General features: G+C 43.2%; 1 protein-coding gene across 4 annotated transcripts in view; it reads left to right on the forward strand.

The window, feature by feature from the left end:
- The first annotated feature begins 1,278 nt into the window (after positions 1 to 1,278).
- Positions 1,279 to 24,877, forward strand: part of ep300b (E1A binding protein p300 b) — a 31,365-nt gene continuing 7,766 nt past the window's right edge. The window contains exons 1-24 of one of the 4 annotated variants that reach the window (XM_040005953.1): positions 1,279 to 3,439; positions 5,044 to 5,642; positions 6,656 to 6,835; positions 8,832 to 9,141; positions 9,585 to 9,698; positions 9,848 to 10,090; positions 10,933 to 11,038; positions 11,135 to 11,263; positions 11,399 to 11,516; positions 11,633 to 11,816; positions 12,035 to 12,112; positions 12,755 to 12,834; positions 12,967 to 13,125; positions 13,234 to 13,734; positions 13,994 to 14,233; positions 14,338 to 14,518; positions 15,058 to 15,209; positions 17,069 to 17,308; positions 18,091 to 18,179; positions 19,262 to 19,372; positions 20,631 to 20,687; positions 20,838 to 20,915; positions 21,405 to 21,472; positions 24,515 to 24,665. In XM_040005953.1, the coding sequence (XP_039861887.1) occupies positions 3,346 to 3,439; positions 5,044 to 5,642; positions 6,656 to 6,835; positions 8,832 to 9,141; positions 9,585 to 9,698; positions 9,848 to 10,090; positions 10,933 to 11,038; positions 11,135 to 11,263; positions 11,399 to 11,516; positions 11,633 to 11,816; positions 12,035 to 12,112; positions 12,755 to 12,834; positions 12,967 to 13,125; positions 13,234 to 13,734; positions 13,994 to 14,233; positions 14,338 to 14,518; positions 15,058 to 15,209; positions 17,069 to 17,308; positions 18,091 to 18,179; positions 19,262 to 19,372; positions 20,631 to 20,687; positions 20,838 to 20,915; positions 21,405 to 21,472; positions 24,515 to 24,665 (4,262 nt within the window). In that variant the 5' untranslated portion in view covers positions 1,279 to 3,345. The remainder of the gene's footprint in view (positions 3,440 to 5,043; positions 5,643 to 6,655; positions 6,836 to 8,831; positions 9,142 to 9,584; positions 9,699 to 9,847; positions 10,091 to 10,932; positions 11,039 to 11,134; positions 11,264 to 11,398; positions 11,517 to 11,632; positions 11,817 to 12,034; positions 12,113 to 12,754; positions 12,835 to 12,966; positions 13,126 to 13,233; positions 13,735 to 13,993; positions 14,234 to 14,337; positions 14,519 to 15,057; positions 15,210 to 17,068; positions 17,309 to 18,090; positions 18,180 to 19,261; positions 19,373 to 20,630; positions 20,688 to 20,837; positions 20,916 to 21,404; positions 21,473 to 24,514; positions 24,666 to 24,877) is intronic. The other 3 variants (XM_040005954.1, XM_040005955.1, XM_040005956.1) reach the window with 3 other exon arrangements.

The following is a 24,877-nucleotide window of genomic DNA, read 5'->3' on the forward strand; positions in this document are numbered from 1 at the left end:
CGCACACATTTGTCACATGTGCTCAGTCTGAACCTGCTCTCATCTCTTATCACCAGCAGTGGTCTGTGGCCATCACCTGCAAACCCTTTCCTTTTTTATTGGCTCTTCAGAGCACCTGTTGTCACTTTCATTTGCACCAAGGAAGGTGAACTGGATCCACAGTGGTTTCTGTTTGATAACTGGACACACTGATATCTCTGGAGTAATCACATGATACTTTTTTTTAAGCAGTGTATTGTCTCTGTAACAGAAAACACTTAATGAATTCGCCATTTTATTAGAATCCAAGTATCTTTGATCTATCTGTTTATAAGGTTGGGGAAACCTGCAGTCAGCTGAGACTGAAGAAATCACTTGCAGGAGTGATGAAACGTTTCTCCCACTGAAAACGCTACGTCCAGATGAACAGAATCAACTTTTGGGGATAGAATCAAAGTTATTTTAGAATATTTCATTAAACACTAATGTGTAAATGTTAGTCGCCCCTTATATTCTTTTGCTTAGAAAAATGGGAAATAAGTGCAGGAATTTATTGAAACATGTGCAAACGTACATGTAAAAACAATATATAAGGCAAAAACAGGATGTCTGTGATTCTAATGAGCTTGAAAATCAATATATGGTACGACCTCAAAGTCTAATCTCTTTGAGGCAGCTTTCTTGTCATTTCTTTAAGTAGTCTTCAGAAATACTTCTCCAAGCTTCTTGAAGGACATTCAAAGCTCTTCTTTGGATCCCGTTGCCTGCCTTTTGTTCTGTTCTCCTTTCAGGATGAAACCAGATAAGATTTTGAAATCTTATCTATGTACCTATTTTCAGTGATATCAACGATAATAGCAGGAAATTAAGTAGGCATATAATGAATTTTCTCTTTTTGTTGCCATGTTTTTCAAGTAACCTATATTTGACAACAGCACAATAAAACTGGAAATTCTGTTTTTGGTGTGCCACCCCAATATTTTTAGCGGCCCCTATATGGCCACCAAAAAATTCTGGACGCACCCCTGTTTAAAAACTGTACTTTTCAATATTATTGTCAAATAAGTCGCTCTCCACTTTCGCTGTAGTGAAAGCCGCTGTATTTGACTGAGATAAAAGTGGAGCGCCACTGTCCTCTGCAGATTGAAATCGGCAAAAATCCTCAGAAAAAAGGAAAAAAAAAGAGAAAAAAAAAAGAGCCCAGAACCGGTTTCCGGACACTCCCGAACATTTACGAAGACAACCTCTTCTTCCCGTCGTCGCGCGCTCCCTCCTCCCCCCTTTCACGCCTAATGTTGCTGTACCTCAAACCCTCCCCCCGTATCAGAGGAGTAGAAACAACAAGCCGCCATTTTGTTTGTGCGGACAGACCGTCAGAAACAGGAGGAGATAACCGAGAGAAGGAGCGACTCCGCGACCCACGACAGCCGCTCCGGGAACCGCCGGGGGACGAAAGAGTGCCCGAATCCTGTCCGTGCTATCCGGGGAGAAAAAGCGTCACGAAAACCGATAAGACGTCAGTGGAGGGAAAACCGAGTCGGTGACATATATATGTGTATATGTATGCATGAGAAGGAAATACTCCGAAAAAATCCAAGGAAGGGGGTGTTTGCGGAGCGGAGACGGGGAGGAGAGGCGGAAGAGGACTGTGTCTCATAACGAGGGGGGAAAAACCTGCCAAAAAAGAGAGGAGGGAAAACATCAACATGAAAAATCATAATGTGTCCGTCGCGGAGGAAGGAGAGAGCCCGCATAGACAATTATATAAATAAATTGCTGCCGGGCAGAAGAGAGAGGTGGAAAGAAAGACGGGTTTAAAGAGAAGGGGGGGAAAAATTGCCAGGATCAACGCGGAGGGGGAGCATTCACCATCACAAAGAGTCAATGAGAGGATTTTGTCAGCCAAAAATATTTCAAGGAGGAGGGGGTGTCAACATTATTGTGCCGATCTGAAGCTTTCCGCTTCCGAAATAGCCGTCAGATTTTGATCAATTTTTCTCCAGTCGCCGTTGATCCTCTGCTTTTGCTTCAGAGCTTTTCTTTCTTTTTTCCTCCTCCACGCGTGGCCAAGACATCCTTAAAAGCGACGATATTTGTGACTTAATCTGAGGTTTTTTCTCTCAAGTGTTTTTTTTTTTTTAAATACCAGGAGAGGAACCTCTTGTGGAGCACAAGATAAGTAACCCAACAGACCGTCCTCTGCAAGAGAGGAAAAATACTGATTGGATCAATCTGACTGCCCGCTGATAGGAAATTTGCGCTGTGATCGTCCTCGGGAAGTGTACGGAGAGATAAAGTGTGCATGTGGGGAGATTGCACAAGAACTGATTTTTTTTCCCTTCTTTTTTGGTCTTGAAGATCTTCTGTTTGCAGCCGTGCTGACTGCAAGACATCTCGCGCAAGCGGGTTGCAACAACCACTACGTGCAATACGAGTCCTGTTCTTTCTGACTACAGTGCCTTTTGCATGGTCAAACACTTAAGTGCACAAACAAGTCGGCATGTACATGCAGAACACGACGAATTCTATCATTGGGTTATATGTAGTGAGACATATACAGCCGCGATAGACTTATTTTTTACCCGAGAAACCGTAAGCCCGGCGTGTCGTCCTCTCTGTGCAGCTGACTAATTTCTTCAGCTACTTTAAAACTGGTGCAGGCTGTTTGTAGTGCAACTTTAACCGTGTCCACTGCCTTGTTTTACTTCTGAGGGAAATCAGTGGCACTGAGAGAGGTCCGATCAGAGAGGAGGAGAGAAATCTGTTGCATGAGAGAGCTTGGCTCCTGGAGTTAACACAGGAGACTGAAAGAAAGGAGGAAAAAAACAACTCCTGGCTTCTGTTTGTTGGATCGCAGTTGTCTTTTTTGTGCCCTGACAAATTGCTCTCCACCCCCCTCACCCGGCTTGGAGCGATTCGGATTTGAAACGGAGATTTTCTCCGCCGACTATGCCGGGCAGGACTGAGTACAGCCCGGAGGACAGATCTTGGGACGGGTTTTGTGTCGCAGAAGAGGCTACATGAGGTTGTCAGAGGGCCGCACGCTTGCCTTTTTTGCCGACTCCACCTTCCCACCTCCGCCGCCTCCTCCTCCTCCTCCTGCTGCTGCTGCTCAAATCTGTGAAGAAACAAAATCTCCGACTGGGGAGGGGGACTGATATCTGCAGAGAGGAATAAAAACGAGAGGGGAGAACTGAAAGAACTCAACACTGCTGTGCCTCTCTCCCCTACCGTCCCCCCCGAGCGGTGGGGGAACGATCAGAAAGGTTTCTTAAAAGGACTGGGAGACGCAAATAAAGGGGGTGGGGGATTGCATTTGCCCTCCGTGGATCTAAAGCGTTTTATTTTTAATTCTTCCAAAAAAATATGGCCGATAATGTTCTGGAGTCCGGCCCGCCTTCAGCCAAGAGGCCCAAGCTGTCCTCTCCTGCTCTCTCGGTGTCTGCCAGTGATGGAAATGGTAAATATTTGGCATGCATTATTAAGGCTGGATAAAATATAAACCAGCTTCACTGTGAGGTGTGTGTAAATTGCCGGTCAGTTTTCGGAGTCCCTGCAGAGTTGCATTAGTTGCTTTGACTGACATGCTCAAAAGTTGCTGCTTGCGAACAGCAACATGTTGTTGTCTTGGGGAGTTTGTTTGTTTGTTTATTTTTTAAAGTCTTAATCCGAGAGTTTTTGGCCGCTAATCGGGGAACATGGTAATAGTTGTGGCAAGAGGAACAACTTTTCCAGCACTTGTGTTTTGATGCGTTAGCCTCAACAGGCTAGCTAGCAGCAACTATTAGGGTCCACCTCCAAACAATGGAAGAGGCGAGTCAGCCCGGTTTGCTTCAAGTTGTAGAGGTAGTTTTGAATTGAGTAATTTGAAGAATTAAAGTGCCGACACATTAAGCACCAGGCTTCTTGGATATCCCGATTAAAAACTAGAGAAAGATATGGTTTTTTTCGAGGCAGCTTTAAGAGAAAGTGAGGGTAGCCGAGCAGCTAGCTAGTAGCTAGGCAGATAAACCCACCAGACCGGCTCAACTGAGCCCTGCATCTGGTTAGCAAAGACAAAAACCTCAATGAAACAAGTCTTTTTGAGTATCAGTCGATAACCAGTGACCCTGGAAAGAGAAATACCGTCTGCGGTATGATTATTGTGTCTTTAGCGCTAAGCATACTGGGTTTTTAATAAACTATTGTTATATACAAGCTAGCTATTGTTCGACTTGAATAAGTTAGGCAGAGCGTCCTTGTCCCGCAGAAGTTACAGCTTTGTTAATTTTCTCACTGCTGCCGGGTTTAAACGAAACAGTAAGCAAGCCACAGACTTTGACATGTCTTCTTTGGTGCCCTTTGTTCAGAGGCCTTTTCCTTTTAGCTTTTTGGTCGTACTATCAGAGCCCATTCTGGTTCTCTGTCCCCATTGTTTGGCTACACGGCGACGCTGCGCCGCACTTGGTGCAGCTCACTTTTTAAATATAATAACAACAAAGCGTGTCGCAGGCAGAGGAGCTGGACGTGTATCACCTCGTATGTGAAGTTGGATCTGTTAGTGCAAATACATTCATGCGAGGCGCAGTGAAATCTTTGGAAGTATTTGATCCAAAAAGTGAGAAGTCATTATGGGAATTTCAAGTTTAGTGAGGTGCCAACATCTCATAAACTACCATAAAAATGTAGGTAATGCTCTTGTCACTTTTAAATGAAAGTTCTACTTAAAAACAGGTTATGATTTTAATGTGCCTCCTGTTGCAGTAGATATGACTTCCTCCACGTCTCTGCAGTTTGTTCCTCTGAACCATAGAACTGCAGTTCAAATCCACACACCTTCCAAGGTGCTGCACTGTTTACCTCTGCGGCTTCTCGCCTTGTCCCGGCTCCATGTGTGGCATCCCACAAACCACAAACTGGGGCTCTGGGGAGAGGTCCAGGCTGTGAGAGGCAGCTAGTGCTGGTCTTGTTTCCTGCCTATACACTCTAATAGTTGATTATTAAAAACAAAACACAAAAACCCTGTTAACAAAATCTCTAGTTTTCTGGCTGGTAATAATTCTGTTTTTCCTCCTGTATGCCTAGATTTCGGTTCACTCTTTGAACTGGAGCATGACCTCCCAGACGAGCTCATCAATTCTTCGGAATTGGGATTGACTAACGGAGGGGATGCCAGTCAACTCCACAGCAGCCTCGGAGGGGTCGGAGGAGGAGGAGGTGGTCAGGATGCAGCTGCAAAACACCAGCAGCTGTCTGAGCTCCTGCGCGCAGTAGCAGCACCACAGCAGGGTGGCCCCACTTCTAATAGCACGCCATCTGGGGCATCCATGGGGATGATGGGGGGTGTCAGCGTTGCCCCTGGAGGACCTCAAGGCATGCCTCCCCAGAGCCAGCCGCAGCAAGCTGGATTAATGCAGCAGGTCGGCATGGTTGGAGCGCACAATCGGGCAGCAGCTATGGTGGGAGCCCAGAAGGGTAATGGTGGACAGCAGCCTCAGCAGGGGCTGATGGGGGGCCAGGTTGTTAATGGCTCACCTAGAATGGGCTACCCCGGCAGTGCTGGCATGGGAAACAACAGTAATCTTTTGCCAGATGGCCTACAACATCAGCAGCAAGGCGGTCAGCAAATGGGAGCCGGGAGTCAGGCAGGGATGAGACCACAGCAGCCTGGAGCACTGAACAAGGTAGGCAGACTTAAAGCAGGTCTCATTTGTGTTTAAAATACTATTTTTCAAAGAGATTGAACTGGTCAAACTGGCAGGTTAAACAGTTTTGGGATGTCAGAGTTCAATTCCTCACATGGATATAAAATATGAAAGTTTGAAATTACTGCTGAAGCCTGGAGGTATATGTCTGATTAGAGCATGGAAAGCTGTAGGCAGATGAAGCTGTGCACTTGCCACTCGGATAAAACTACTCATCTCCAGCACAGGTGCAGATAGAAATGCGGTTACATGTTGGATGTACAGCTGCATCACAGTTTACTCTGTGGTATCGATGGTTAACCCACTTGCTGGTGACTTGTTAGCCACATGATGATTGTGATTTTTATTCTAGAGGCGTAAAGACGTTATCGGAAAAGACGGTTAAATGGTTTTAAACAAGGATTACTTCTTTGCGTTAGTTTGCGTCTCTGGGACTTTTTCTCAAGAGTAACAGGCCTGCAGCTTTGTTTCTTTTATTACTTTGACTGTCTCTTATGTGCGCAAAGGAAATCGCACTGTTAAACCCAGTAAATTGCTTTATTTTCTCTCTGAGCTTGTAAGTAGGGATCAGCAGTTCAATTAGACACTTACACATGGCAGCAGGTTACCACCCACCTCACAGTGCTGGTACTAAAGGCTCACTCTCACTGAAGTTTAGGCCGTGATTTGCTGCTGTGATAAGAGAATAGTTTGGCCAGATGCTGAAGACCATCGCTGATACTGAAATTGTTTTCCAAGTCGAAGAGGTGGCAATAAATCATGTCTGTGTCGTTAGTTTATTTTTAGAGAGGGAGGTGAAGTACAGTAACCAGACAGTCATGTTATTTAAAAGGTGACTGAATGTGTTGATTGTCTGGTTATAGTACATGTTGTGAAAAGTAAAGTAACCTTTTAAACTGTTTATTATCACACTTCTTTCTTACATTGTCTTGTCTCCTCCCCCCCCTCTTTTCATTTTAAACCCCCTCACCCTTTTCTCCACCGCTCTCCAGATGAATATGATGGCCAACGCGGGCCCCTATGGCGGTCCGTACGGCCAGACCGCTGGCCAGGGGATGCCTGGAGCAGGGCTGGGCCCACAGCTCCAGAATAAAGCAGGCCTCCCCAGCAATATGGCTGCCCAGTTTAGCATGGAGAAGAAGACACCAGCGGGTCAAGGCATGTCTGGGATGGTAGGATTTGTTGGTTTTTCTTCTGTTTAAAACTCTGTAGCCCATATAGGAGCCTTTTGGCCCTTACTGCAAATTAAACACACATTTGAACTCTGAATGATTCAAAGTAAAACCAAATATTGAATGAGATTCAGATTGGAAGAAAAAGTGTTGAGGGTATTTCACAGTCATCCTTACTGTATAAATATATCCTTTGAAAGCCCTGAAAACCAACTATTGTTGCCTCTGGTGCTTTTTTCCCTCCAATATTGACAACTGGCAAATGTATGGAGGTGGAAAAGTAGACGCCAGAGAGCCTAAACCTTTTACCTTATTCTTTACAGAACTGCTTCAGTAACTTTACATTGCTATATATGATTGCACAGCTTTTGAGATTTGCCATTTGCAACACATCCTATCAGAGGCGATTAGATGATGTGTCTTATAAACTAGATCAGTTTGAGAGCCAGAGCCAGATGGGAATTTGTTTTATTTTGTGCCTTTAATTACTCAGAAAGGCAGTGTCCAGATGAGCATTTTTTTTGTTTCAAATATTGGCCTTTCACTGGCAGTCGTACAAGAAGTCTTACTCCCTTCCAGACAGTGTAGCAGCTGAGATGACATTGACACAGAGCCTTGCTGACACATAATAATAATAATAATAATAATAATAATAATTTTTAATAACTTGCATGACTCGACCTGAAATGATTTTATTTATTTATTTCCCCCCAAAACTTTCCCTTATCCCCATCGCAGTACAGCTCGGGGTTTCCGTCACAGTTTTCAGTTACCTTTTAAAACGTCTGCCGAAAATGACAAATTTGCTCAAGCCTGCTGATTTCTGGCTGCACATTTCCAGGGTTCGTGTAAAAGTCCTCTCTGTTAAAAAATTTTTTTTTGTTTTAAGTTGTCTACAAACCACGCTGAACAAATAATTAACACCATCTGTCATACTCCCTGACAGAGCTGCATTTATTAAGTCAGTGCAAGAAATATACTGCAAGTTAGTGCAGCTAAGCTGTGATTTTTATGTGCTGGGCTCTTCCAAAGAAAACTGACGCGTCACTGGGGAGAGGGGGTTTAAAAGTTTTGAATGTCATTTTTTCCCATTTTTTGTTGGTGCGTTGTCAGACTGGGATGGGGTCATATTTCTGACTCGATCTCAGCACCCAGTCTCCACACTTGGCTTCAGTCAGCTTGTAGGTCTCATTGATGACTTCCAGTTTGTTTTTGGTTTGTCATTACCTCTTTAGAAAAGATGGGCTGCCTCTGCTAAATGACTGTGTCCCGTGTTATCTTAATGAACACAGTTGTGGTGGAGGGAGTTTTTGGTAAATAAGTAGCTCAGATCACCTTTATAATAATCCCACCTATTTCACAGAGATGAATCATCATAAAGATCAACCAAAAGCCTCAGGAGTGTAGTGTCAGATTGCAGTGACTCACTGCAGGTTGTTAACTTAGTCTGTGTGTTTGAGTGTAAGAGCTGCCCCCAATTTTTGAGTTCATTCACATTTCCAATTAAATGAGCAGGTGGATGTTCTGCACTGATCATCATTAGCCAAGAGAGATGATCAGAAGTCAGCTGGGCGCTGTCACCTGCTCTGCTGCGGTCACATTACAGAGTTACTTATTATGCTGTATACCATTTGGCTCTAATTAAAAACTGGCCTTTTTTGTGCTTTTCAGCAGGCTCGTTCGTGCTTTAGATTCTTCTGCTGTATTTAAATATTAAATAGCTGAAAGCATTATTCAGAAGTAGACTTTTTCCTCATTTCTTCCCATATTAGTTTACTGATTGTTGAATCAAGTACCTGATCTTACCGAGTGTATTAAACTTCTGAAACTTGTGGCAAAAACTGCAGTTTCAAAGATGCTCCGAGACTTCTTGCAGCATGGATCTTTAGCTGCTAGGTGCTCAACTGTTATAAGATTGGTTACTGAAAGTGATCATTTTGTGGTGGATAATTCTTTCTAATGTGGCCTGTGCCTCTTTTCTACTCTCCATCCTAAGACGACTCCTCAGCAGCAGCAGCCTGGACCAGTTGGCGGTGTGTCGGTCAGCGGGGCAGCAGCAGCAGTGGGAGGGGTGCAGGTTGGACTCAATGCTGTGGGGGCGGGACCCGGCGCCACACCTCCTACTGCAGACCCCGAGAAGCGGAAGCTGATTCAACAGCAGTTGGTCCTCTTGCTGCACGCGCACAAATGCCAGCGGAGGGAGCAGGCCAACGGAGAGGTACGACAGTGCAACCTGCCTCACTGTCGCACCATGAAGAACGTGCTGAACCACATGACTCATTGCCAGCTTGGCAAGTCCTGCCAGGGTGAGTCTGCTGAATTACACCGATGGCTAGTTTATATGGTGTGTGGTTTATCTCATAAACACGATGGTGTCATGCATCTGCAACACTTTTTTCCCCTTCTCTTGTTCTTTTACATATTTTCTTTTAATCCCTGTTGGTTTGCCTCCCAGTTTTTCTCTATCAGGATGAGTTATTTTCTCTTCAGCTGGCTGTTTTACTGTAATTCCTCTCCTTGTCTCACCGAGTCTCCATCTGGACGTAGTTTTGTTTTACTGAGTGACTCATATAATAAGTTATTATCTTTTGGCTCTTATTTTGCTTTTTTGTTCATCCTTGTCATGTTAATCATCTCTTGCCTTCACTCTTCACACACCGTTTCCCTCCACTTGCTCTCCCATCTTTTTTACTCTTCATCTTTTATTTCCTTTTCTAAAACATTTCCTCACTCTTGTCTTCTCCTCCAGTGGCGCACTGTGCCTCATCCAGACAGATCATTTCTCATTGGAAGAACTGCACACGACACGACTGTCCTGTCTGTCTGCCACTGAAAAATGCTGGGGACAAGAGGAATCAGCAGCGTGAGTCCTTTTCAGACTTTGGCTGTATCTGCACATTAATTCCTTAATTAATTATTATTTCTAATTTAAACAATAAAGTGCATCACAGTGGGCTAGAATTCACGATACTCATCTCCCGTTACCTCTGTTTCTTTCTCCTGTTGCCACAGCTCTGGGCAACAGTGCTGGGGTGGGTTTAGTGAACTCCTTGGGTTCAGGTGTGCCAGGAGGACAGTCCAACGCACCGAACCTGAACCCTCCCAACCAGATCGACCCCAGCTCCATAGAGAGAGCCTATGCTGCACTGGGCCTCACTTACCAGGGCAACCAGATGCCACAGCAGCCGTCGCAGGCCAGCGTGCCAAACCAGGGGCTGCAGGGACAGCCCGGGATTAGGACTGTAAACAGCATGGGTTAGTATATAGAAACCTGCTAGGAATATGATGTCCTTAACCTTTGGGGAACAACTTAAGCAGCCCTGTAATGTTTAAGTAGAGCTTTTCGGAAACTTCGAATGAGCTGTTTAAAGTTGTTCAGAACTTCTCATCAGTTGCTGGCGCTGCCTCAGGTGTTATGAAAGAGGCCTAAACATGTAACTTTACAAGTCTTTGGTGAATGCTGAGTGTTCTTTAGTTCCTCCTTAATCTTTTACAGCTCTCCACTGAAGTTTAATTTACATTTCAGTGACGCTGAATGCAACAGTCTATGCTAACATCGTTTGTATTTCTTCCCCGCCTATATTCACACTGTACTTAACAATCCAGACCCAAGTACACTTCAGTTTGTCTGGGCATCTCGGCTCCACTCACTCACTCACTCACTCACTCACTCACTCACTCACTCACATACATACTTTCAAGGAGTGTTTTTTTTTTTTTAGAGCACAATGTGATTTTTGTAGCTCAAGCTGAGACGTTTTTATAAACGGTGAGAAACGGTCTTTTCACGTGCCTTAAAGGTTTGCTAATTATTTAACAGTGATTTCCATGGTGCCAGCTGTCATTGTAAAAGCGTGACGTTTTTATGTTTTGGCGTGGTTAGCGATCACACCAGATGCGTACCATATATGGGTCCAACTGAACCGTGTACTGGGATCGGTGCACAGTGATCGCACTAGTCAGACCAACCTGGCTTTATCAGACAAATGTGATAGGGCACGATATAGACAGTGTAGTGTGAGTACACTCTAAAATCTAAGGTAAACACTAGTCTACTTCCTATTTTCTATTCTAACTCCAAAACCCTCTCTTTCCAGGGGGAAACTCTATGGGAGTGAACGGTGGAGTTGGGGTGCAGACCTCCAACCAGCATTCCTCGCTACTGCCAGATGCCATGTTTCACAACTGTATGAACGCGCAGAGGTCAGACTGCCTTTCATTGGCCACATCTATTTACTACTTTTTCATTCGGGTTGCGCTGGCTGAGACCTTAACTAACTCATCTGTCATTTCTCTCAGTCTGATGAATGATGGTGTGGGGAGCCTTGGTTCCTTGCCCACGGCTACTTCACCTTCTGCTGGAGGCATGAGGAAGTCTTGGCATGAAGACATCACACAAGACCTCCGCAACCACCTTGTCCACAAGCTGTGAGTCTGTTGTGTCCTGCAAACGTTCCAACAGAACAGAGGCAATGAAATGAATAAACAAGTTATTTCCAACAGTCGGTGTAAACGTAATTGTAGATGCACATTTTTCCTATTCGTGTGTGTGTATCGGAGCAGTGTGCAGGCCATCTTCCCCACTCCTGACCCAGCTGCACTGAAGGACCGGCGGATGGATAATCTGGTGGCTTACGCTCGAAAAGTAGAGGGGGATATGTATGAGTCAGCCAACAGCAGGGTAAGAATCCAGTGTGACTATTAGTTGGCAGATATAGAAAAAATAACTTTACATACATTAGTGTTATGTGCTGTTGGGATTTATCCTGTAAAATCCACTTGCTGCGACTCTTCTAGGCGGAGTACTACCACCTGCTGGCAGAGAAGATCTACAAAATCCAAAAAGAGCTGGAAGAGAAGAGAAGGACACGGCTCCAGAAGCAGGGCATCATGCCTGGCCAGCCTGGCATACCCTCTGCGGGCCTCCCACAGGGGCCTCCTGGCATGGGACAACCTCCCATGCCGCCGGGGCAACCACCTAGTGAGTAAACATTATGTTAATACCTCAGTCAGACACTCGTCTACAAATACTGCTGGCATACAAATAGTCAAACTGATTGCCACCCGTCACATCTTTGCCTGGTACAAGATACAAAACACAAAATTTCCTTCTCAAAAATGAAATGTAGTCCAGAGGCAAAGGTGTAATTTTGAAGTAGACAAGGAGCTCACTTTGATTCCTCGTTATTGCTCTGTCAGATGGGCCTCACGTTGATCCATCCATGGTCAGACCACCCGGCCCCAATCAGATGGTCAACAGGATGCAGAATCCAGCAGGTACACAAGTATAAATGACTTAAAATCAATGGATTCTTGAGTAAATGTCATATACTGTATTTATTTTAGACAGGAGTTCTAGACCAGTATTTAAAAAAATTTAGAAATCAGGAAGTAGATATGGCTTTTCCCCATTGTGGAAATGTTTAGCAGAGAGCTACATTAGAGGGTTGGTTCACCCAAATTATGTGCAGATATTTATTTCTTTCTCTCTGCTGCCATCCCAAATCATCAGAGGTGAGCCGAATTTTGTTTGTGGTTTTCATTTTTGCCATTTTTTTTTTTTTGCCAGCAGTTTATGTTAAATCTTAAAAAGCTACAGACTTTGCTTAACATTTTTGTTAATTTAAACTTTCCACCAAAAAAAAATGTCCTTATATAAACTGCTGATAATCTATATTATTAATATGGTTATCACTCTAATCTTTGTGAACCAAGGCTTAAACATCTTCAGAAAAAGTTTGAGCCAAATTTAAATGAGATTACTCGCTGCCACGACCAGGAAATACTTACTCTTTATATCACTTTCTTTAATATGTATGCATAATCCAAACAGTGCAAGTTACAGCAATGCCCAGTGAAAAGTGTTTTCACATGCCTCGATTTTGTCCTTTTTTTTTTTTTTTTTTTTTTCTTTTTTAGGAATGAACCAGTTTGGTCAGATAGGTGGGATGCAGTCGATGGGTCAGAGGTCGACGCCTCCTCTTGCTCCGCTGAACCAGGTTGGCATCACTGTTGCATTCTCTGTCATTTGGGTTCATATGAATACCATTTATTGACTCATGTGCTGTGAAAAGCTATAACTGCAGTAGAAGAGCTTACATGAGACTTTACGTGACTTGTTTTGTTTCCAGATGGGTATGGGAACAACGAGGATGAGTCAGCCTAACGCCACACCGTTACAGAACCAGTACCTCCCTCCAGGCCAGTTTCCTGGGTCCAGTCCAGGACTTGGTCCTGGTGCTGGTGCCGTTGGTATGAATCAGTCAGGAACACAGAATGCTGTGCATGTGGTAAGGACTGAGTTGAAGAGTGACATTACTTTGTAACAAATTTGGAATGATAAAGTTTCATCAAAGAGGATGACTAAACATTATCTTGTGTCCTACTCTCTGCATCAGAACCAGATGTCAACACCGCCATCCCACCCAGCCAGCAGCCCCGCTCCCCAGTCCGCCCCTTCTGTTCCAGGCTCCGGAGCCTCCGTAGGCTCTATGGGGTCTGTGAATGCTGGTGGCACTGGGTCTCTGCCTAACCTGCCTCCATCCTCCAACCAGTCCAACGCTTTCCCTCATTGTCCACCTATGCGAACAAACTCCCCGTCACCAGCACGCAGCTTAACACCTCAACCCCATCAGACGCCCCCGAGGTTACCTGGTTGTCAGACCCCGCAGCCGCAGACCCCCAGCACACCCCAGCTGCCCCATCCCCAGCACCCTCAGCAGCAGCAACAGCAAGCCCCGCAGCCGCAGCCATCAGTGCACACGATGAACTCTGAGAAAGCTAATCAACTTCAACAGCAGACACTTGGGGACACGGCCTCCTCGGGCCCTCAAACAAATCAGACTTCTTCAGTGCTGAATCAGAATGCTCACGTGCCATCACAGCAGCCACAGACCCCGGTGAGCAGATTAGTCTTTCTTTATTTTGTCTGCTCTTACTCCACATTCTTCCCCTAAGTTTTGTGAGCTTTTTGTTTTGAATTGGTTCCCTATCTGACTCTCTTATTTTTTGTACTCACAGGAAATATGGGGAAAAAATCATCATGTTTAGTTTTAGCAGATGACTGTGTAAACCCAACATAACATGGCACGTGTCCCGTTTGTGATTCCTAACTTGCCTTTTCTAAACCTCACTCCATCTCTGCCTGCTCTGCCTCAGCTATCTGCGAAGCCTTCTCTGACAGCAGATGGTCAGGTTTGCTCTCCAGCATCAGTCACCAGCAGCACTGATCCCACCTCTCAGCTCGCTTCAGCCAACGGCCCTGCTCCCAGCCAGGAAGATGTGAAAATGGAGGTGAAGAAACAAGAAGAGGACGACGAAGGAGCTGATGCTCAAGGAGACGGAAAGGGGAAGATGGGAAAGGGTCAAGCTGATGTGAAGATGGAGGAGAAACCAGAGGTGAGGCTTTTCAAAATGAACTTCCTGATGTTTTATTTTAGTCTTCTTTTAGTCTTCATTCTGATAAAGAAATTTGTTAACTGACACACAAACCTTTCTCTCAGATAAAGAAAGAGAAGCCATCAGGAGATGGGTGCAAAGGAGAGCCCATGGACACGTCTTCATCTTGTGTGTCATCGTCAGTAGCGACAAGTGAAGACAAGAAGCCAGAAGTGAAGAAAGAGGAAGGGTCAGGGTCAGCAGCCACCAACAGCTCCCCAGCTAACACTCAGAGCAAGAAGAAAAGTAAGCATCCACTGTTGTCTTTGTTAGTGATTAACAGCTGTAGCATCTCCACAATGACAGCTGTGTAACCACAAACTGTGACTCATGTGAAGCACTGTCATCGAGAAATAAGTTGAAATCACATGAATCTACTCGAGGAGAAAGATGAACTTCTGTAAACTTTATCATTGTTTCTGACAGTGCTGGCCTGTGAATGTGAAGTAGCGAAGGCTGTCGTAGCTTATTAACAGTGTTGTGCATCATACCACAGAATAATATGCAAAACATTGCATTATGTATGAGTGGTAGTCTCACACAAGCTGTTGCTTAAGCCTGCACCCATTATTCCTGAATTATAGTGGTTCTGTTCTTTTCCCCCTTTTTAGGAAATATTGCCCCCCCCCCCCAAAATCAGACAGAAAGAAAATGAACAATGAATAAATTAAAGAATAAACACACAGAGCTGGAAATGAGCACAAGATGTCCTCTTTTAATAATGCAGTTGGGGGGGGTTACTGACCGCTCCCTGATCCACTCCCTGACTGATTCTCCTTTTCCAGTTTTTAAGCCCGAGGAGCTGCGTCAGGCTCTGATGCCCACCCTGGAATCTCTGTACCGGCAGGACCCGGAGTCCCTTCCCTTCCGTCAGCCGGTGGACCCCCAGTTACTGGGAATACCCGTACGTATTCGAACTAGTAACAAAACTAACCTGGTAAGGGACTGCACTGGCTGCCATTTTGCTTCAACTCCTCTCAAAATTTAGCTTATTTTTGTTTTTGTTTCTTCCATCTTAAATATTTTTCTTTCTCATACTTTTCGTATTTTTTTTTTCCACACTTTAATTTTACTTTGTACTCCTACCTCAATGTTTTTGTTGGGTTTTTTTTTTTTTTTTCTTTCCCCCACTGCATGTCATATGTTTACGTGTTTGTATTTGTATGCTACTTTTTGCCATTTGTAAATGAAAGCAGTGGCTCTTATGAATGCAAATTTAATATGAAACAACATCAGAAGGTATTAACAGCTGAAATGTATTTTAACTCCATATTTAAAAACTTCATAATATAAGAAAGAAGAAAAAAAACGGTTGAAAGAATATTACACATACCTAAAAATAAAGACTTTGCACGGGATACACTCTGGATGATTTGCAGTTCACGAGCCAGTCGCTTTCATTTATGTATTTTAATTTGTTGCCATTTGACATCAAGTTTTAAAGTTGCATTGCTTCAAAAAATGTTTTTTTAATATATCATTATCATCATCATCGTGGTAGTGTCCCATTGCTAGCTTTCTAGTTCAGTTCCTCACCAGTAGTAGTGTAACGGTGTTCAGGTGGGCAGTGTGTAGAGGTGGGAGACCTTCAGTGGGTCCAATTTGGAGGGAAGACTACTTGATAAGATTCAGGATGCTTTTACTCTGAATCGGAGCAACTGTGTCTGTCCTCCCACTGCAAATATGAACATTAATAAACAGCAGTGATTAGCAAGCCTGTTGGCTCACATCTCCTTCTGGAGCACCCACATTCAAGGGATGTAACTTTCTGCTGCTGAATAACCATTCAGCTCTTTTTTTGGGGGGGGAATGTAACTTACAATAGGTTGGATTAATAAAAAAACAAAATAAAGCACATTGCTGTGATATATATTCGGCCCTGTAATAGAAATTAGGCACTGCTTGTTTGTTTTTATCAGGTTTTTTTTCCTCTTGTGAGTGTTTTCACTCAGAGCCGATGGACCTCCTTTCTTGTTGGTTCCTTTCTTCTGACACTCCTCTCTGCCTCTTTTTCAAACTGTGTTTTAGTTTGAGGAGAAGCAGAATGCCTAAGACAGGAAAAGAAAAACAACCCAGAGAGTCGTCCCTCCTCTCACACTCACTTGCTTCACCTCAGCCCTGTTGATTTTAACTCAGCCAACATATTGCCGCTCGTGCTGCTAGCGTAGCTGACGCCGACCACTCGGCTGCTAGAAACAGTTTATCTCTGTCTGCCTTGTTGCTTTTGCCGCTGCTCTGTTCTTCTTGGTTTTGCACCCTGATCACAACCCAGAGACTCATTTTCCCCCCGGCTGTGTGGCAAAATGAGCCGACATACTTCCCAAAGCAAATTGATAAATAATAATTTTGAAGTCACATTACTGGGTGTCATTTGCATTATGTTTACATGTCATCTTTAGGTAGTGTTTAAATGGGTGTATGAGCTGACAGCTTGACTTTTAAAGTAGGGTGCAAGGCAGAGAGCTGGAGGGCAGAAGTTGTCATGTCTCTCTGTTTGCACGCGAACCTTCTTCTCTACAGCGCTCAACAACATTGTCCCCCTGCACCCTCTTCTCTCCCTACTCTGGTCCCGCCTGGTTGACTGCGACGCCGTCATCGCACCTTCACCTGATGACCACGACGACGATGACCTTGATCGTACTCTTCTTCCCCATCTCTCAAACTCTTCCCTTGGGTGATCAAATGCTCCCACATCTCGCTGCTCTTTCCTCTCTCCCTGCTTCTAAATCTTTCTCAACTACCTGAACTTTACATTGACCTGCCATTCTTACCTGGACGGCGTCCCTTCCAAACCAGGACTACTTTGACATCGTGAAGAACCCCATGGACCTGTCGACCATCAAGCGGAAGCTGGACACGGGGCAATACCAGGAGCCGTGGCAGTATATAGAGGACATCTGGTTGATGTTCAACAACGCCTGGCTGTACAACCGCAAAACCTCCCGCGTCTACAAGTACTGCTCCAAGCTGGCTGAGGTGTTCGAGTCGGAGATTGATCCCGTCATGCAGGGCCTAGGGTACTGCTGTGGGAGGAAGGTGAGGCAGAACCATGTTTTTTATCGTTCCTGTGTGTCTGCAGGTGTAGACTAATAAGTGAAAAACTTTATCTACCATTTCTGCAGATCAAACCTGCTGAATAGAACCTTTTTTGTTTTGAATCTAGTTGAGCTTCAGGTAGTTTCCAGAGTGGGTTTTCTTATTTCAGTTTGGTTTTTGTTGTTTGAAAATGTTGCATTTTAGTTTTTATTAGGTTCAGTGTTAACCTTAGTCTTTTTAATGATTACTATATGGAGGGCATATGTCAGAGGCAGGTATTGCAATAAAAACACAACTTTTTAAACACATACTTGTTCTTTTTGTAACCAAACTATCAGATACTAAAACTAAAGATTTTTCCTGCATTTTAATTTTAGTTTTTGAAATTCACAAAATCGTTTCAGTTTTATTTTATTTAAAGTCTAGTTTTTATAGTTATTTTGGTTAACTAAAGTGTTTTTTTTTTTCACATCTTAATATTAGTTTTACTTTAGTTTTAGTTAATTATAATAACCTTAGTTGTCTCCACTCAGACAAATCCTCCACATCACTGCGTGGATTAGGATATAGGATTAGAAGAAGCTGAAAAGGGAGCAAAGAAATGTAATGTGTTAGTTAGTTTTGAATTCAGATAAGTTGTCCCCTGGTTGCCATTGGAAGTCCATCTTTTCCTTTTTCTTTTTTTACAGTCCGTGACTTTATGTAAACCTGGTACATCTAGTGTTAGTGTGTGTTTTTAAACATTTATTTATATGAGATTTCTTTTTGTCTCCTCATTGCAGTTTGAGTTTTCCCCCCAAACGCTATGCTGCTATGGAAAACAGTTATGCACCATCCAACGTGACGCTGCTTATTTTAGCTACCAGAACAGGTAAGGGCTGTCGGCAGAACTTAGTTCTCATTTCTTTTTTTCTTTTTTGCTGTGACAATGCAGACAGTGAGATCACCTCGTATGTGTCGTGTTGTATTCCTCACACTGATATTTCCTACAGCATAGCATCAATCAGTCAGTTCAATCACAGATGAGTTTTAATTTGGCTTCAAATGGTTACCCTGGCACCATCTCCATACTTCACCACTTTAATTTCCATGTTGTTGTCATTCATAAAGTGGGCTCCCGTCGTCCTGCACAGTTCCTCTTTTTTTTAAATTTGTTGCACCACTGTTCTCACAACCAAGTTGATTTCACATTTTCTAAAATGTACCGTCATGAGCAGAGTGGGAGGAGGTGGTGGTGGTGTCATGCTCGTCACCAGAAGAAAGGTTCCCACTTTATAAATGACCAGAAAGGATGATGGGTCTCTGTTGCTTTACCATTTAATAATTTATTTTTTTCCTCATCCACCTTTTCATGTATGGAGACTCCTCACTCCCTTCCTCCTCCACAGCTCCTAGTGGTCTCTCATGTTGCTGTAATGTTGTTGTTGTTGTTGTTGTTTATCACTGAACGTCTGATGCTAATCTTTGCTTTGCCTTGGCTCTCTGTCCTCTGTTGGTTGTTGTTCACATCCTTCTCCTTCCATGCTCCTCGACCCCTCCTCCCTCTGTCCCTCCCTTCATCGTCTCCGTCTGATCTGTAACGTTTTATTTCACGCTTTTTTTTTTTAAATTTTTTTTTTTTTATATTCATTTTGACCTCCCTTTCCCCGTCTCCCTCCCTCCTCCCTTTTCCCTTCCCTTCTCCTTCCCCTCTCTCCCTCCTTGTGTTTTTTAACGCTTGTGATGTCTGCATTGGCCTGCTTTGGTGTGACCAATCATCCACTCCGAAATTTACGCGCAAAATCAAAACACCCGCCCACACAAAAACCCTGCATCACGATTGGCTGCCGGCGACGACCTACCTTGCCCTCTGCCTCCTCCTGTGTGTCCACCCCCTGGCCTGTCCTGCCCTGATTGGCGGCTGCTTCTTCGTGCCCTCTCTGTGATTGGCTGTGCTGATGACGAACGGTGTAGTTCACCAAAATATGGGCTTCTTGCTGACAGGTATCACTTCTGTGAGAAGTGTTTCAACGAAATCCAAGGCGAGAGTGTCTCCCTGGGGGATGACCCCTCCCAGCCTCAGACGTGAGTACCATCACATTGTCTCCTTCATGCAACGCACAACACAAGACAGCTTGCTTCATCTCAGAGGTCCTTGTGTAATGCTTGAAAACCACTCCTTTTCTTTAGGCTATCAAATATATTTGTGAATTTATTGGAAACTTTATTTTGTTTTAGTTTTTTTTTTTTTAAGAAGAAATGCTTCTGTCCTCCTGAGTGAAACACAGTTCAACACACTGATTTTGATAGGGTTGTTGTGAATGCAGTGAAAGACTATTGTGCAAGCGACCAGCACTAAATTACGTCACGAAAATATAATTTAGTGATCAAAAATACAGTTTAAAAGTTAGTTTGTGTCCTCTAAATGGTATCATCAGTGTCTCCCAACACTGCAGAGCAGCTTTTCTGCAGCGATGCCTCCACAGAGGAACATCTTTGGAAATAAAACTGCACAAAAAAAGGCACTCAAATGTTTCCAGTTGTGTACACCTATAGCTGAGCTGCAGTTTTTTTGTCTTGTTTGTTTGTTTGTTTTTTTAGTTCCTCAAACTGCTTTTTCTTAATTAATGTTACTGTTGTAAAAGCATTGCATTTTTATTAGTGGCGCCACACTGTAGTGATTCATTCATTTGCTTAACACACATAAGATTCCAGTTCAAGATCGGGAGGACTTCTGGTGTAAAATCTGCTGAAAGAATCTTCACTTCTTTCCTTTTTATAATTTAAGTCTTTGTTTCTCTTAGGTGTGGATTTGTTGCTCGTCTGTATTTGATATCACTGTAACATAATCGTCCTGAAGCTTTCTGTTAGCCAAAATGAAAACCAATGCCACACACTTATCACACATGGTAGTAAACTGAGCTCAGCCTGGGCAAAACATTCGCTAAGTGGCATCTTGCAGCTTAGGAAACAGGCTGCAGATTTTACTGATCAAATGAATAATGGAATAATCAGTCACAAAGTTCTAGTCCTGATATTTATTGACCCAGTTGTTGAATGAGCGAGAAAATGGTCCAGATAATTAACAGTGAGTCCTGTAGGATTAAACAGTGTTGAGCTGCACGGGATTAGTTTGTGGCGGCTCTGTGGGTTAGAAGAGCTTCCTTATTATTGCTTTGTCTTCCATGACAGATGATCAGGATGAGAGCATGTAGAGGGGAAGTGTTGAGGCAGTGGGCACATTTTGAATTTGTTGTAAACGTTTCCGAATGAAGGAAACGCAGCCTGCAGTCTGCAGAGGGCTGAGTTGATTACAGCTGGTTCTTTCTGATTTTTCCCACAGCTCCATCAACAAAGACCAGTTCCAGCGGAAGAAGAACGACACGCTTGACCCCGAGCTGTATGTAGCCCTTCTTCACTCATTTGAGAGCCATTATTGTGTTAAAGGTTCTCGAGGAATCAAGCGGGTTATTTCCTCGGGTGTGATGTTTTCACTGTACTAACTTTTGAACGTCTGTCTTTTGTCTCCTCGCGCTCTCTCCCCGCTCAGACTTGTGGAATGTATCGACTGCGGCCGTAAAATGCACCAGATCTGCGTCCTCCATAATGAAACCATATGGCCGTCAGGGTGAGCCAGCTATCACAGACACACACGCGAACACACACGCTCTCTGCACAGTGCATTGCGTGACTGGGTCTGGAATATAATCTCCATTCTTTTTTTTCTTTCTTTCTTTTTTTAACTAAAATCACTTAATATGCCCAACTACAAATGTTGGGGCTGACATTCACTTTTCCAGCTGCTACTGATTTAAAATAAGTTTTAAATCTCAAACGCTATATCGGGGTGGGGGTGTCAAAAATGCCTGACAGCGTGGCGGCAGTCCCGTAGCAAAGAGACTCATTCCTCCAAGATTGACCTCCCTACATGTGTGGTCTGTTTTTAATTGAGAGATGTGAGTGATTTCCCACTCATTAGAGTTGTTTAAAGAAAGGAGGACTAGCATGAAAGGCCGAGTCATGTCTTGATTAGAGCCGCTTTGTCACTGTCACTGCTGATTATTGTGACAGAGCTGATGGTAACCTCCAAATCTAACCGTTGACTTTTCACTTCCAGATTTGTTTGTGACAGCTGTCTCAAAAAGGCCAATAAGACACGGAAAGAAAACAAATACGCCGCCAAAAGTAAGTGGAATAAAGCTGGGCTCGTCTAATGCTTAGTCCTTACAGCTCTGCTTCTCTTCTTCGCCCTACCCACATATTTTTAATAAAGCACCTGTTTGAGAGAGGCAACCAATCAGAAGAAAATTGGCTTGGACAATTATTTTGATCAGTGCTGAGATTTGTGATTATGTGTCAGGATTGGTCATTGATTTTTATATATTTATTGTAGTGACAAATGTTTTTATTGCACTGTCACATAAACATAACACTGCGTTCACACTGTTATAAGACTGGTGTGCTACATTCCTGCTAATGTACAAATCTTCTCTTCACATGAATTCAATGCCTCTCTTAGAAGATAAATGAAAAATGTATATAATTTAAAAAATGTACCAAAACTTGCCACAGAATAAAATCAATGTTGACTGTCTTTATGTTTACATTATGCTTAACAGTGATGTTAAACATAATCTTGATAAATAATCTAGACAAATAAGGTTTGTGTCACCGGCAGTAAGGATGGATTTACTTCCACTAATATATGTTTCAAACGCAAGCATGAATAAAACCTTCAGTGTATATATATATTTTTTTCATCTTTATTGTCGTGAAATATTGTGATATAATTTCAAGGCAATATCAGCCACCCTCTACTTCCTCATTTAAAGTGTGACCTAGAGATGAGGGGCAAAAAATTAGACTGACCGACCAGTCTAAAACTAGGAAACAAAGTTAAAATCTAAAATAACAAAACAATAAATCATCGAGCCATTTTATCCCAATTATGTGAAGTCGAGTCTCGGGGGCAAGGAAGGACAAACCTCCTTTTTGCCAGCCACCTCCTCCTGCTTATCTGGGGAATCACCAAGGCATTCCCAGGCCAGCCAAGAGGGAGATTGTGTCCTGGGTCTCCCCCGGGGGGGCCTGCTCTCAGTAGGACATCCCTAACCCGAACACCTTACCCAAGAGGCAACTGCGTTAGCTGGCTCCTTTCGATGTAGAGGAGCAGCGGCTCTACTTTGAGCCCCTCCTGAATGACTGAACTCCTCACCCTATGCTAGGGAAGAGCCCATCCACCCTTTGGAGAAAGCTTATTTCCACCGCTTGTGTCCACAATTTCATTATTTTTTCCTTTTAAAAGAAAAACGATAATGGTGTTAACAAAAAGATCAGGCTGAGATTAAAAGCACAAAAGTAGCCAAAGTAGTATTTTCCCTGGACATTGAGGCAACAGTAACTAAAGTAACCTAACCTTGAAAATCTGTCTGGGTTGTCGTATCTTTGATCTTTTTAGCTGTTTGAAGCCCTCACTTCGAAGTATGTAACCGCATCAGTGATTTCTGTCCACTGTATGCTCTTCCTGTCATGTGGAGTGCAGCTCACAAATGCTCCAGCGGTGCTCGGCAGGCTCTTTTGTTTACATCTGGGTTGCACATCAGCAGCTGTTAGTATCTCCTCCTTCGTAGCCTGGTTATACTCGACGGTGTGGTTTTTGCCTCAAGTGGTTAAACAAGTTTGTTTTCACCTTCAGCAGGAACACGTTTCTTGTATATTTTGAAAAGCACTGCACTTCAGATGTTTTTGAGGCAGTGTCCTTTATATCTACTTAGTCATCATCTGACACAGTTTTTAGGAATGCTCAGGATCATCTAATTGTTGCAGGCACTAGGGAGTGTAAATCTATGGCATTGTCATAGCATTAATATAACCTTATGTCTTTACACCAGTATTATCGCAGACAGTATGATAGTGCAATTCATTTATTTACTCTTTTAAATACCCGTTTCTGCAATTCTGTTCAGTATTACCCCCCTGCTATACGCTGTAGGATAAATGAGGATTATTTTGAACTGTAAATCGTGCAAAGTTACTAGAATGGTGTTGTTTTTGTCACCAGCAGACTCAGAAAAACAGTAAAGAAAGCTGCCAACAAGGTTAGGAGTAATAACACACTGGATCATTAGTCTGTGTGTATCAGAAAGTAGAGAGTATCCTGCTGTGTAGGGATGTTTATGCTGAACATAGCCTAAGGATATTGTGACACGTGGCTCTTTTTTGTTTTTTGATGTAGATTTGGATTTTACTCAGAAAACTATGCCTGGTTAGCATTAGTCATCCATTCTGAAAGAAGGGATTTCTCAGTGTTTTTATAAATACATTTAACTTAGAAATGCCATCCTATACATAAACTTGAGTTTCCCTTCATTTCTTTACACTTTGCTTTCCAATGATCCAGACTGTCCTGACTTTAGTTTTTTGCGTTTTCGTGGTCTTGAGCAGCAGTTTCTTCATCTTTCAAAGTTTTTGGACATTGGCTGCTTTTTCAGTCCAGTCCTTGCATCTGACCTTTTTCAGGTCCAGTTCGATCAGGTAGTCTTTTGAAATGAAATTTGCCTCCCATCAGTCCTAGCAATGCGCTTTTTTTCTGATGCTTTGTAGCTCTGATGTGTGCATCAGTGTAATCGGTATACCAGGAAATCGTGCATCAACAAAAGTTCCCCTGAGCTAGGAATTCAAAGTGCGATTAAATGCATTATTTTTTTAATGCGTTATATTTTCAAATTCATTGCAATTAATGTGTTAAATTTCCACCCCTACTTTAAACACTTTGTTACTAGCAGCCTGTCACAAAAACACATTGTTTGTTCCCTTATCTTTAGTTTAATATATGATAATGCCATCAGTAACACCGTTTGGCAGACATAAAGTGGTGTTTTTGCGCCAATGAGTTGATTCATTGAGATATCTCCCATATCTCTGTGGGGTGTGCAGTGTGTGCTTTAAAAACCTGAGGAAACTGAACAAATGGAGGACAAAAGATTAGATTGATTATACTGGAGTGAGGCTGATGAAATGATGTGTTGTATGGAGGTCTGTTTTCTGGATACAAGGTAGTAGATATTTGTTGGAGGTTTTCAATGAATGAAGGCTCTGTCCCACAGCTGCTGCCAGTTTTTCACAAACAAAGAAGTTAAAATACTTGTTCACCAAAAACTACAGTGTGAGAATAGTGGTACCTCTCAGCTCTGTTATTTGGTCACACCTGTTTCTCTGTGTCCGCAGGGCTTCCTCAAACCAAGTTGGGGAACTTTTTAGAAACTCGCGTGAACGACTACATCAAGCGGCAAAACCATCCCGAGTCTGGAGAGGTCACCATTCGTGTGGTCCATGTCTCAGACAAGGTGGTTGAAGTCAAGCCGGGAATGAAGTCCAGGTAAACAGTTAAATTTCACTGCTGCTGCAGGTTTTTGGGGAACGTAATTACTGATTAGAGGTGGGAATCCATGGAAAATCCTAATTGCTATGGGAGGAGTTATTAAGCTGTGATTTTGGTAGGTGAAAGTTTTGAGGTGCTACATATTATTACATGTATTAACAAAAATATCAGTTTGTGTATAAAAAATGTAAGTGAAGGGTAATAAGTTA

This window comes from Simochromis diagramma, unplaced genomic scaffold (genome assembly GCF_900408965.1).
Source record: "Simochromis diagramma unplaced genomic scaffold, fSimDia1.1 OVJJ01000510.1, whole genome shotgun sequence".
NCBI classification, from domain to species: Eukaryota; Metazoa; Chordata; class Actinopteri; order Cichliformes; family Cichlidae; genus Simochromis; species Simochromis diagramma.